We start from the raw sequence: 13,966 nt of genomic DNA, 5'->3' as shown, positions 1-13,966 counted from the left end.
TACTCCAACTTCCATCTTAAGCTGTGCAGACCTGTAACCAATTAATAAGTATGATAGATCATATAATTTACATATAAAGCATTAAACTGTATGCAATGTTTTATAATAGAACACAAATTACAATGCATAATTGGACCCAAGGTTCAATAAGTTCAGTTTATTTGTATTATATGTATACTTCATACCATATCACTATTTAACGCTCAATCTAGTTAAAACTATTGTTATAATATAATAATGACATGCAAGTTACATTGTGTTTGATCCCTATAATACCTTAATTCAAGTTGTTGAAAATTTCATGATAAACTACATTCACTGTAACTCCATCATAAGCCACATTATCGTCATTATCAACAATAAGAATTTTAAGACCTTGAGGGGTCGTCACTCTTGACACTGCGACATATAACTGTCCATGCGTAAAACATGGTCTTGGAAGGTACAAACCCACATAATTCAATGTCTGTCCCTGACTTTTGTTAATAGTCATAGCAAAACATGTTTTAATTGGTAACTGTCTTCGTTTCATATGAAAATTCCACTGAGAATTAGTGTTTGTATTGACAGCTCTTGAAAGAAAATGCTTTGAACCTATGTGGCTACCACTGATGATTCTAGCCTCGATGACCCATTTTAATAACTGAGTAACAACTAATCTTGTGCCATTACAGAGTCCTTCAGTAGGTCTTAGATTATGCAGGAGCATGATTGGAGTTCCTACTTTCAGTTTTATCTCATGATTTGGCATGGAAGGAAATGTCAAAGAATTAAGAAACTCCGTCGGATATAGTGATTGATTTAATTGCAGATTTGGAGATGTTTGGCAAATAGAATCTGAACTGAGGTATGTTGTGAATTCTCCTTCTATTTTATCCAGTACACAATTGTTTATGATGTCAACTATCTCATTTCTTGGAGTTAGTATTGCTCTTTCTTCCAAATAACTTTGATTATAGCAATTCCGTTGAATATCTGGATATGTTGATGCAATTATATCTTCTATTGCATCTCTTGTTGGTTGTAGTAGAAGTTGTCGTGGAATTGCAATTTTAGACTCTTCTTTCTCACAATCGTTGAAAGATAATGTCCCATTACCAACTTCAAGTACCCATTCACTGAATTCAAACGCATTCATTCCTAGCTGATCGGATGATTGCTGTTGGATCTTCATATTCTGCGTCAATTTAAAAATTTTAAAATAATTCCATAACTTAGATCTATTGAGAGTAGCATGTATAATATCATGTTTTGAGCCCCTTGGTACAACAGGTAGAATTTGTCTAAAATCACCTCCAAGAACCACTGTTATGCCACCGAAAGGTTTCTCTGCCAACATTGGATTATCTTTTCCCATAATATCTCTTAGCGTTCTGTCAACTGTTTCAAATGCAAATATGTGCATCATTGGAGCTTCATCCCATATAATTAGATCTGTCTGTTTAATGAGATTTGCCTCTGGAGTTCCTTGTTTAATCCCACACATTGAATGTTCATTCAATATGATTGGTATTTTAAACCGAGAATGAGCAGTTCTACCATGGGGTAGTAGTATCGATGCTATTCCAGAGGATGCTACTGGAAGGACTATTTTTCCTTCCGAACGAAGTTTTGTGCAAATTGATTTCCACACATAAGTTTTACCAGTCCCTCCATGACCATACAAAAAGTATAGTCCCCCACTTTTGCTGTATACAGAGTCAATAACAGCATTATATACATCTCGCTGTTGAGTGTTCAATCCTTGAAAATATATCTCATGTTCCTTTCTTAATTCCTCCCTATTGAAGTTTAACTCCTGACTTATAAGTTTATCATTGCTTTGCTTTAAAAGTTGGGGATCTGGTGTGGGCATTCCACTGAAGTTTAGTAGGGACTGACCATTTTGTAGCAAGAGGTCTTGAATTTCTAAAAGAGCATGGTTCTGAAGCTGAGTATCAGTCATATCTAAAGTTGGCATATTGAGCAGTTTTCTTTGCATCTCAATAAACCCTTCAGTAAGACACTTCCAATTGTCATTCCACAGTTTTTTAGGATCTACCACTTCACCAAAGATTAGTATTTGCGCAAATAACTGTCTCATTTGACGCCCTGAAGATGAATATGATGCTTCATCTATAGCATGTTGCCATTCATTATCATCATCTAATAATCTCATTGCTGCACAGGTCTCCTTGTAGGTTTGATAAACTGTTCCGTTAAACTCTCGTATATCGTCAAATGACGTTGGTCCTTTGACCACATTCAGTAATAAGCGAAGATAAAACCTTTCTCCACATGATGGATGTGCATAAACTATCCGTCCGACGCTTTGTCCTTTCTTTCTAGGTTTCCAACATTTCTCCTTTTCCTTCCACACAAATTTTGCCGGAAATTCTGCATATGTAAGATCTCTTGCCTCAGGATAACATTTATTTGCTTCCATCCATCCCTTAAATTTGGTTTGTTTGGACTGAACGTCATTCACAATATCTTGTAGATTATCAATGTCTTTGAAAACTATTGGCTCCTGTTCAACTAAATGAAACGGAAGCCTTTCAACAGGGGGGGTTTGATAGTGGATATCAAAGCCATAAATCCTCCATATTGATTTAGGAGCAGATATATATCTACAATCAAGATAGTATTGTACTTCATCAAGTCTTTCTTTCGCATTGGAAGAAGATGCTGCATTATTGCTTGTATGTTGAAGAGATGCTGAGACATAATCGGGTCCCTTAGTGATATATTTGAAGAGGTATTTGATAGATCTACCTCTATTGCACCATTCAACATTTATGTGGGCTTGATACTTAACAACTAAGTTTCGATTGTAAGGTACCACATAGCTATTGTCAAGCTTAATTCCTCCTTTTTCAACCCAAATATTTTCATCACATCTCCTACGATATATAGGAAACCCAGCATCATCAATGCAGGTCTGATTGATATATTTCTTGGGGAAATGTTTTGTGCACTTCAGGTTTTTCATACATGGAGATCTTGGTGCAACTTGTCCACATGGTCCATGCATCATATATTTTGATACAGCATCATATCCAACTGGATCCTTTGTTCTGTCTGGTATTTCAGCGACAATGATTTCATCAATCTTTGCTGGTGTTGGATATCTATGAGCAGGATGTAGCCAAATCAAAATATGTGCATGTGGTAGTCCTCGTTTCTGAAATTCTATTGTATATACCGCTGTCAAAAAACAAATACATATGCATTTTAGTATAAAATGACAAATTAAATAATATATACATAATTTAGAACTTAATTTGCCTAACAACAATTTTGAATCTAATTGCATGTGTACAAAGTTTATGTCTATATTCCTTCTTAATGTCAAAGTTTTTGCTTTATTGATTCTTGTTGCTAATTACAGGTATAATTACAGGTTTTTGCTTTATTGATGAATAATTACAGGTATAATTTCTGCATGATGTTCCCTTTCGTTAGATTTTGGGTTTTTGCTTTATTGATTCTTGTTGCTAATTTTTATTGTTGGCTTTTTGTGCTTACATTGAGGTATTGGTTGTTGGCTTATTGTGGTATATAATGGTCAGTTTGAATTTAATGACAGATGGCTTTCTTTGGTACTCAATTCTGGTATGTGTTCTTTTGATATATGTTTTTTTAGATGGGCAGTGATGATGATAACAAACTGAGAATGCATCCTATTTTAATTAATTATGTAATGTTTAGGCGAGGCAATTCTGTGTGGATTGCAACCTACATTGATATTACAATGTTTGGGTGATGTAATCCCTCATAATAGCAGCCTACATTGCTTTATCCATGTTAATGTATTTGAGGTGTGAGCAGGGTAATTTTGTAAGCAGAATATGTGGGGCCCACAAAATGACGTGGCAACTCAAGTTTGATTGAATATGTGGGGCCCACAAAAAATGTATGGGTGAACATGAGCTTGGTGTCATTAATTCAGGGGCTTGCTTTCATTAATTTTGTAAGTTGGAGAATTTTGTCAACTGGGGAATTTTGAAAAAAATATATGGGTGAACATGAGCTTGGTTTGATTAATTTTGTAAGCTGGAGAATATTGAGAGATTGCTGCTCAAGTTTGATAGATTTTGAAGTTGTAAAATTTGGGTGATGTTGCTTGAACATGTGCTTGGTGTCATTAATTCATGGGCTTTGCAAGTTGGAGAATTTTGTCAACTGGGGAATTTTGAAAAAAATATATGGGTGAACATGAGCTTGGTTTGATTCAACTGGGGAATTTTGAAAAAAATATATGGGTGAACATGAGCTTGGTTTGATTAATTTTGTAAGCTGGGGATAGGCTGTTAGCTACAGTGCAATAGCTGGGGATTGGTAGTTAGCCACAGTTTTACCACTACAGTAAATACACTGTATTATTTACTGTAGGATGAATAGTGGTTCGTACAGCTTCGAAATATACAACATCATAAATTGTTTCTTCCGAAGCCTTCATAAGTTGTTCTCACTGTGAGTATTCATACATGTATGATAAAAAATTTATTATCAGTAGTATAGATGGTTCATAATTTATTAATTCAAATGTTATGTTTCACAAAAGTTATGTTTTAAGCACTCTATTTTCTCTTGAAGTTTATGAGTTTAATGTTATAAGTTGATGTTTTCCCTCTTAAAATCCTATTGACTATGGATGCAGTAATTTGTTGAAATCAGTAAATAATATTGGGATATATATATTGCCTATAAGTTGCTCATTTAAATTGCTTGTTTAAGATGAGTGTTGTTAGTCCAATTTGAAGTTTTAACTAACTCTCTTTTGTGGTTTTTTCTTCATACTCTAAAGGCAAGGAACTGCTTGTGTAAATTTGAGGCAGTATAGATCTTTCTTCTTAACTGCTGCAAAAATGGCTATAAGAGGTGCGAACTTTGCAAGAAAATTATCGCAAGGAAAGAATTGCATGCATAAGTTAAAATGAAAGCTTGATCAGGTTGAATATATTTTGAGTATAAAATCACCTTTAAGTGATCAACGCTGGTAAGTTTTTAATTAGTGTATTTTAATTACTTTGTGTTGTTTCATTGTCATAATCTTGGGACATAGTTAATTTTAATTACTTTGTATATACCGCTGTCAAGAAACCAATACATATGCATTTTAGTATACAATGATGAATTCAAATGATAAAAAAAACTTATTCTATTATCATTAAGTTTATTTGTTCTAGTGCATCCACCATTTAGCGTGACCGGGTAGCATGAATAGTTTGGATGTACATTCTTAATTTTTTTGATGTTTTGAGGAAAGGAAAATATCAGTTATAACTACAAAATAAAAGGCTTTATTGATTCTTGTTGCTAATTTTTATTGTTGGCTTTTTGTGCTTACATTGAGGTATTGGTTGTTGGCTTATTGTGGTATATAATGGTCAGTTTGAAGTTAATGACAATTGACAGATGGCTTTCTTTGGTACTCAATTCTGGTATGTGTTCTTTTGGTATATGTTTTTTTAGATGGGCAGTGATGATGATAACAAACTGAGAATGCATCCTATTTTAATTAATTATGTAATGTTTAGGCGAGGCAATTCTATGTTGATTGCAACCTACATTGAGATTACAATGTTTGGGTGATGTAATCCCTCATAATAGCAGCCTACATTGCACCATCATAGTTTTATGAGAGAGGCAATCTTTTATGACCAATCTATTTTTATCCTGAGCCCTAGTAAGTCCTCATAGATTTTGGTGATGAATTCGAGCTTGTTTAGCTCTAAGTTTAGTAGGAATTGGTGTTATTTTGTAGCTTATATAATTGACATACATAGTTGAAAGAGCTGGTTTTATCATGTAGCTTTTATAATTGAAAGAGCTTATTTTATCATGTAGTCAGCAACAATATCTTTATAATTTGAATAAATTGATAGATTTGTATTACTTGTGAAGTTCGTAGAGCTTCGAAATATACAACATCATAAATTGTTTCTTCCGAAGCCCTCATAAGTTGTTCTCACTGTGAGTATTCGTACATGTATGATGAAAAATTTATTATCAGTAGTATAGATGGTTCATAATTTATTAATTCAAATGTTATGTTTCACAAAAAAGTTCTTTAATGTATTGTGTAACCTTCTGACCTTTGTAGTAATTTTTGAACTCTTGCTTCATCAATACTGAACATATAGCCAAATAAGTAATCAAATCGTTGGAGTTGTTAATATTTATTAATAATTCTAAAATACTTTGAAAATATAATAATTTCCTAGCTTGTGTCATTGTATTTATTTTACTTATTGTCGTGAAATATGTCAATGATTATGGAGATTGTAAATCCCTCATTACCCTTCGCATAACTATATTTTATCGATGCTACTTGAAGTTTAACTTTCTTTCCAATATTTATACCGAGGATAAAATCAGAGAAAAGCTATGTTCCATTTGCATAAACCTTGTAAATACTCTTATTAGATACCTTTTTAGTTCATAATTTTTAACTATCTTTTTAGTGATTTTTGTCTATCAAAGCAGTGTTCAGATTATCAACTTCTTCGTTGAAGAGTAGTAACATAGTAACCGTTGAACAATATTTCCCTTTATAGCTTTGCACCTGATTTATGTAATTATATACTTGGTAAAGATTGAAAATAATATTACACGTGCTTTGTAATTATGACTATGAAAGATGCATATGAATGTGTACTTGATTTGAGCCACTACTTCCATATTACATGATTTGCACCATACTTTTTCTGAAGTTGATGGGTAATTTTTTTTACTTTGCACAATCTCGACATGCAACATAACGCCAATCTAGTTCCTTGACATTTCAGTATGTTTGATATTCCCTTGACAGTCAGTGACCTATAAAGTTGAATATCAAATTATTAGTATGACTGCATATGTATTATTGTTCAACCAAAATGAACTAATGTTAAAATAAATATATATATATATATATATTATTCGATCCTCGTCAGAAGTGACCCTAGGGGGGTATTTATAGCCTCAGGGGTCTGGAACTAAAAAAACACGACAAAACAACAAGTTAAGGCCGCGAGACAGTGTTTACTGTCTCGGCGGGTGAGACAGTGTTTGCTGTCTCGGCCCGCGAGACAGTAAATGTTGTCTCGGAAATAGTAACCGTCAGGTAGTTTTCGTTTTAACTGCCTTCCCACGTTTCAAACTCCGTTATTTTGGCAGTTATCCACGTGATTCTCGCCCACGACGTTTCCCACGTTCTTGAACAGTTAGTGGCCACGTGTAGGGAAGTTACAAAGGCGGTTTTGACCATCTGAAAGCTGTCTCACGCGCGAGACAGTAAATTCTATCTCGCACGGCGAGACAGTAAAGACTGTCTCGCGTGGGCGAGACAGTAAAGACTGTCTCCCGCGGGCGAGACAGTAAAAGTCTGTCTCGCCAGCGAGACAGTAAAGACTGTCTCGCACGGCGAGACAGTCAAGTCTGTCTCGCGTGCGAGACAGCCCATACTTGTATTCTTATGCCTTTTTGAGCTGTATTCGGATATCTCTCAGCATTTTTTGACGCCTACAAATACCCCCTCCAAAGTATTCCAGACTCAATCTTTTATAGAGGAGTTCTGGGATGCTTTGGATAAGATAGGTCTTACTTATGATGGCTTCAACACTTGATCTCTTTGTCTCTCAGTCTATTCGGTGCTTTGTAGAATAGCTAAGATTCTTTCGGCATGGCGTTCATCGCTTGACCGTTGTCGAGATCTTGAATTGAAGCTGGAGTTTGTACTTGTGAATTCAGCTTTTATCATCAAATTGATACCGCATTGTTAATCATCGTATCAGTCTTCATAGGAACACAGTTTATACTCATGTATTTTTGGAGTTCTCAGGAAATGGTTTAACCTCGTATACCCATTGGGAGGTAGCCAGGTTATTCTTAAGAATATTTTAAGTGATATTCTCCAAAAAACTTCCTGTTGAGGGTAAGGAAACAGTTTAGACTCGTGTACCTATTGGAGTATTCGGGAAATTGTTTAACCTCATATACCCGTTGGGAGGTAGCCAGGTTATTCTTAAGAATATTTTAAGTGATATTCTCCAAAAACTTCCTGTTGAGGGTAAGGAAACAGTTTAGACTCGTGTACCTATTGGAGTATTCGGGAAATAGTTTAACCTCATATACCCGTTGGGAGGTAGCCAGGTTATTCTTAAGAATATTTTGAGTAATATTCTCCAGAAACTTCCTATTAAGGGGAGGAATACAGTTTAGACTCGTGTACCCATTGGAGTAATATGGTCTCTTTTTTGTTGGTAGAGATGAACCCGATGATGGAGAGGAAGAATTTTATATTCTATCTCCTGGTCTCTTGTTTGTTGGTAGAGATGAACCCAGCATCGAAGATGAAGAATTTTATATTCTATCTCCTAGTCTCTTGTTTGTTGGTAGAGATGAACCCGGAATCGGAGAGGAAGAATTTTATATTCTATCTCCTGGTCTCTTGTTTGTTGGTAGAGATAAACCCAAAATCGGAGAGGAAGAATTTTATATTCTATCTCCTAATCTCTTGTTTGTTGGTAGAGATGAACCCTGTTGGCTGCTAACAACCACTTGCAGCTTAAGAAGGTGAGGTTCAACTGCCGATCAGCACTCGGGAGACTGAATTTAGCACCAGTACAGCCAGTCACGGTCCACAACCACGCACGGAGACCATCTATCAAACCACCGTGGGTCCGAAGCTGCTGACGAGGATTCCCGATGTAAAGCTGATCGTAGCCAAACTGACGAGCGAATCGACAGGGTAGATATGGCTCTATGAAGCACTGATCCCTCACCCGAAAAGTCAAATAACCTGGCCTAATGTTTACCAGCCAGTTAAAACACCCGATGTCCAAGTGAGTTCGATACTCTCTCGGCCTCTCCTCATCTGTCAAACTATCGTCGTATCGGCCGGAGAACTGCGGAAAGCAAGTGGAAAATGTCCAACACTTATGGACCTGCAGCTGCTGCCTGACGTCAGAAAATCCGCGCCCCTCCCACTTGCCGTTCTCAAGCAATTGTAGTAAAGGAACGGAATGATCTGTGGCGCTCGGTACCGACATCATATCGGGACGGTGAAGGACAAACCAAGCCATCAAGTAAGTGTACGGGAGCTCTGTCTTAAGGGTGGGAATCTGAGTCGGCGATTCCTTTTCCTTCCGTGTAAAGGCACCAGAAAGCTGTCGAAGTCCTCGGTGAATGTTAGCCACCATCACCGGAAGAAGTGAGAGTTCTTTCTTGTAGGCAAGCTGAACTGCTGGATAGAGTACTTCCAAGGGCAGAGCGTCACAAGACTGATATGAGACCACGCATTTCTTTAACCAAATAGCGAGGAAACCGGCAAGAAGGGTCATGGGTCGAATCGGTGCGGTAGCATGCCACAAGAATGATTTGAACTTGGTCCCTGCAGGAAAACCACCCTCAGAACTGCTAGTGGTATAAGAATGAGCGTCAATCTTCTTCATCAGAATGTTCACCCCTGAGGGAGTAAGTGGGGCCAACTCACAAATAGCCTCGCCAGAATTACTCTCCAGATTCTTGAACAAATAATTGGCAAACTGCTTCAGACTCACGAATGTCTTAGTCCTCTTTGCTAAAGGCTCAGACTGCGCCAAAGCTATATGATAGTGACAAGTGAGATCCCATAGAGTCTCGTAGCGATCGGGCATACGATCCTTCAGCAGACTTAATTCATGGTTGGAGGGAAAGTATTCCTGATACAACATCTGTCCCATGGGTAAGCCAGAAATCCTGTGCATCTCGTGAAGAGCCAAGCCCAATTCCCCTTGCCGGGTCAGAAAAGTGTTCGAATCTGAATTATAAAGCTCGAACAAAGCACAGAAATGCCTTGCGCTGACAGGCAAGCCATACATGGTGGCACGAACGGCTGCATATAAACCACAAGCGTGCAACTCCTCGCCCCATCGGCTCAAGACATACGTCGTCATACGGGTCCACCAAAACTTGTCCAAAGAATGGACCCAACCATAAATCCTGTGACGCGTCGCAGGCATCTCCCGTCCTAGAGCAGCGAGGCGATTCCTCAAGGTAGAAGCGGTGGCGAGGAACTCGTTACGTGGTGGTGCATCCAGCCCCAGTACTCCGGGACGCAATCCGGTGATGTGACTTCTGCTCGAGCCAGGAAACGCCTGATGAGTGATGTAGCCGCAATGGACGCTCTCATGCTCCTCCGTCAAGCGCCACGACATCTCCCGTGTCACGGCCTGACGCCTGAGCTCAGTCAATGAACGATGCCGAGGAATCTTCGGCAAGTATATGAAGCCACTGCCAGTTTTATGAAGCCACTGCTCAGCCTCAATAAACACGGCATCCGGGTCTTCGACAGAGTCGCCAAATAAGAAATCACTCTTCCGAAGAGGCTGAATAGAACTGGCGTCCTTCACAAGAGGTGCATCGGTAATCAACTGTCGAAGAGCTCGGTGCCCACCTTCCTTCACCGCCTGAGCAACCTCAGTCGATGTGCCCAAGACGAACTGAGGAGTGACCGGGATAGGGGAAACATCGTCGGAGGTCGAATAATACTCGCCACGACGCCCGTATACTGCGTGAGATGAGAACGCTCCAGAAGGGTATTCAACTGAGAACAAGCAATTAAACGTTTGTTAATTCCAGTTATAAAAGGAAATTGAACTCATCTTACGAAGGGGTAAGATAGAGTCATTGCCTTATAAAGGGTGTGACGTTTTGGCCACGTTGCGCCTTCATAAGATAGGGTATATCGACAATATATCCCTGCCTTATAAGGCACAACGCAGCGACAAAACGCCCCCTTTATTTATTATGAGATAGTGTTTTGACCAAGCAAAACATATCTTTGAAGCGTCGATCCTCACCAAGGAGAATCAAGGCTCTTCCCGATTGCCTCACCAAGGAGAACAACGTGGGGTTAAAAGGACCAATTTGCAAATTTTCAGAAAAAAGAGGGTTAATTTGTAAAATTTCTATCTTCAAAGCGTCGATCCTCACCAAGGAGAATCAAGGCTCTTCCCGATTGCCTCACCAAGGAGAACAACGTGGGGTTAAAAGGACCAATTTGCAAATTTCCAAGAAAAAATGGACCAATTTGTAAATTTCCAGAAAAAGTAGCTCACCAGCGTAAGAGGGAGGCGCGCCATCATTCGGCGCGGTAGAGGATTGACCCCTCGCCATACGGGACATAGAAACCTGCAAGGTAAATTGAAGGATCAGATCTAGAAAAGGAAAAATCCCATTTTTACCCCCAAAAAAGGCAAGTTTGAGGCATCAAATCACACCCTCAACCCTTATATGCGATCCCGCGACTCCATACACTAGATCAAACATGAAATAGATCAAGATTGCGGAGGATTTACCTGAAGAAAAGCCCAAAATCCAATAAAGGCGAGACCTTTAAGGAAACTTGAACCACACGCTCGAGGGGCCTGAGAGAAACTTTTTATTTGGAGATTTTGGGAGATTCCTCAGTCCAAGATTCAAAGGAAAGCCAGATCTAAGACAAATATCAAGGTTTGAAAGAGAATGGATGCTCGAGGGAAGAGAAATCAAGAGAAGAGAGGGAGGGGGTGGCCGGCCCTAGAAAGAGAGGAAGAAAAAGAAAAAGAAAAAAAAAAAGGAACCTCTTTTATAGCCTTGAACCAGATCTGGCTGAACCAGACCAGACCAGACTGAACCAGACCTAGCCAGATTGGACCAGGTTGAGCCAGATTGAGCCAAACTGAGCCAGAATGAGCCAGGTTAGGATCGGATTCGGCTAAGATATTCGTTTTACACGGATTCATATTCAAGTCTTGCATAGATCTGAACTGAATCTGATCCCTTTACAGCCCCATCTGCCATTGAATTGATTCCTTTCGTATCAACAATATACTTGTACAGCATCATGATCACAATTTTGGATTGTGGATAAGAACATTCAATATTCACTTTGCTTGCTATCATAATTAGTAATACTTTCTTCTATTAGACTAATTAAATCATACCAGAATCGCTTGGCGTTTTGTTACTTATCCATATACATTGTGTGTGACCTGTTATATATTTTTTGTGCATCTTTATCTTCCAAAAAATTTAAACATGTGTCTAGGAGCTTATATGCTTTTATTACAGTGATATTCTGGTGGATTTATTTCATTAAAATATGATTACATCTATATCTGAATGATTGGAGATGTAAATATGATAAATTAAATTGGGCTTGCTATACACTTTCCAAAATGATTAATAAAATTGGTTCATGATCAGGTACCTGACTTGCCTTTTTTTAGTCGAAGAATTTATTTCATAAACCAAAAAGTGAAGATTGTTTTCGTCAAAAGTTGCCTTCATCATTGATTTCATTAAAACTTCAAACGTTACAAATGAATTCTTTTTTCTCATATTATAAAAATTATTACTTACAAATGGTGTAAGCTTTACCTCTGGTACTTAAAAGTAAATTTAAGCATGTAACCAAGAGGAAAGTACACTTTGTTTGAGAAGCTCATTAAACTATTGGATGATCACTGAAAAAAGTGATTACATCTATATATGAATGCTCAGAGATGTAAATATGATAAATTAAATCATACCTGCTATACACTTTCCAAAATGATTATTCTTTTGAAGATCCTCCATCAATGAATCTAGTTTGATCTTGAACACTCTTGCGACGATATCTGGTCTTTCATCGGGTCTTTGTCCGCCATTATTTCTGAGAAATTCAAGAATTTCATTCCACTTTGGATTTGATGTTACCGTGATGAAAAGATCAGGGTTTCCCATAACACGACAAAGAGCTATTGTATCTTGGTAATTTTGGGTCATATAACGTGGTCCGCCAGTGAAAGATGAAGGTAGAACAATTCTCTTACCTACTTGTGCACCTTCAGTATCTCCTCTATGTAGTGCATCCTTGATACCACAGTATAACTCCGCACGGATCTTTGACTGATTAACTTTAACCCAATGAAGTCTTTCCTCCTCAATGCAGGTCATGAGATCCACAATGTAAGTTTGTAATAGTTTCCCCGATAAGAGTAATGTATGTGCCTCAGTCTGACGCTGCTGCAAACCAAATGAAGCGTTTTCCAGGGACTGGTCTCAAAGAACCAATTCTGTGATGGTTTTGTCCATTTAGACGGAAACAATAAGGCCCACCTCCATTATTGTATGTATTGTCAATTGTCCCGCCTGAGGAAGTAAATGCAAAGATTGAGTTATAACTTCTGATATTTTCTTTAAATTTATTGCTTCTGCTATCCTGACCGGTTAACAGATTCCAGAGAAAGGTGGGAGGATGCGTGAGGAGAGGAAATTTGACAGAGCCTTTTCGACAGCATAATGAGAAAGCTGGATTTTCAGGTCTCTTTGATTTCTCAGCTCTTTCTTCATACCAAAGCATCGCATCACAATGTTCGCAAATAAAAGTTGGTGATCCCACATTGTGTATATCATTGTACAGACCTAGAAGTACACAACAAATAGCAATGTTATACAACAAATGACAATATCAATGTCAACAACATATGAGGCAAGGAAACAGGTACAATTATTTGACATGAAAATAATGTAAGGAAGTTATACCTTTCTCATTTATTTGTTTGCCTTTTCTCCTTCCTTTGTTGCTAAGAATAACCGAATTAGATTGGTTATTGTTTGTAACAGGTTGTACATTATCTTCCATTTGCACGTGAGAATCGTCGAATGATGAATCATATGATATTTGTTCCATCCTTGTACGCTTGATAATAACCGGGGATGTATCCTCAAAGGAAGTAGTGCTACAGGTGCCATTATCTCTATGAATAACTTTCCTCTTAACTCGTCTCTCTTTGTTATTATAGGATCGAAGAGCTGAAAACAGATGATGGGTAGTTAGTGTTAAGGAATAGAAGTTTGTCAAAGTCGTAGTGCGTCAACAAAGAGGGAGTACTTTCTCACTTTGATTGGTGAAGTCAATGATCTGTGATTCCAACGAATTCAACTCTGTAGGTAATAATTTCAATAATTTAAGGTTATTGCAGTAGATTTCTAT

The 13,966-nt window shown here is 37.9% G+C and overlaps 1 protein-coding gene and 1 long non-coding RNA gene across 2 annotated transcripts; one reads left to right on the top strand and one right to left on the bottom strand.

Moving 5' to 3' along the window:
- Window positions 278-12,927, bottom strand: LOC109832283. The gene is made up of 2 exons (XM_020399709.1): window positions 12,522-12,927; window positions 278-3,186 (listed from the first exon to the last, which is right to left on the bottom strand). Exons 1-2 carry the CDS (start codon window positions 12,925-12,927, stop codon window positions 278-280), a joined length of 3,315 nt encoding a protein of 1,104 aa, XP_020255298.1.
- Window positions 13,023-13,453, top strand: LOC109821703. The gene is made up of 3 exons (XR_002241981.1): window positions 13,023-13,099; window positions 13,208-13,293; window positions 13,394-13,453. It is a non-coding gene; the product is annotated as an uncharacterized LOC109821703 (long non-coding RNA).

The sequence above is a fragment of the Asparagus officinalis genome, chromosome 1 (genome assembly GCF_001876935.1).
Source record: "Asparagus officinalis chromosome 1, Aspof.V1, whole genome shotgun sequence".
Taxonomy (NCBI): domain Eukaryota; kingdom Viridiplantae; phylum Streptophyta; class Magnoliopsida; order Asparagales; family Asparagaceae; genus Asparagus; species Asparagus officinalis.
This window is presented reverse-complemented; position numbering and strand designations above follow the sequence as displayed.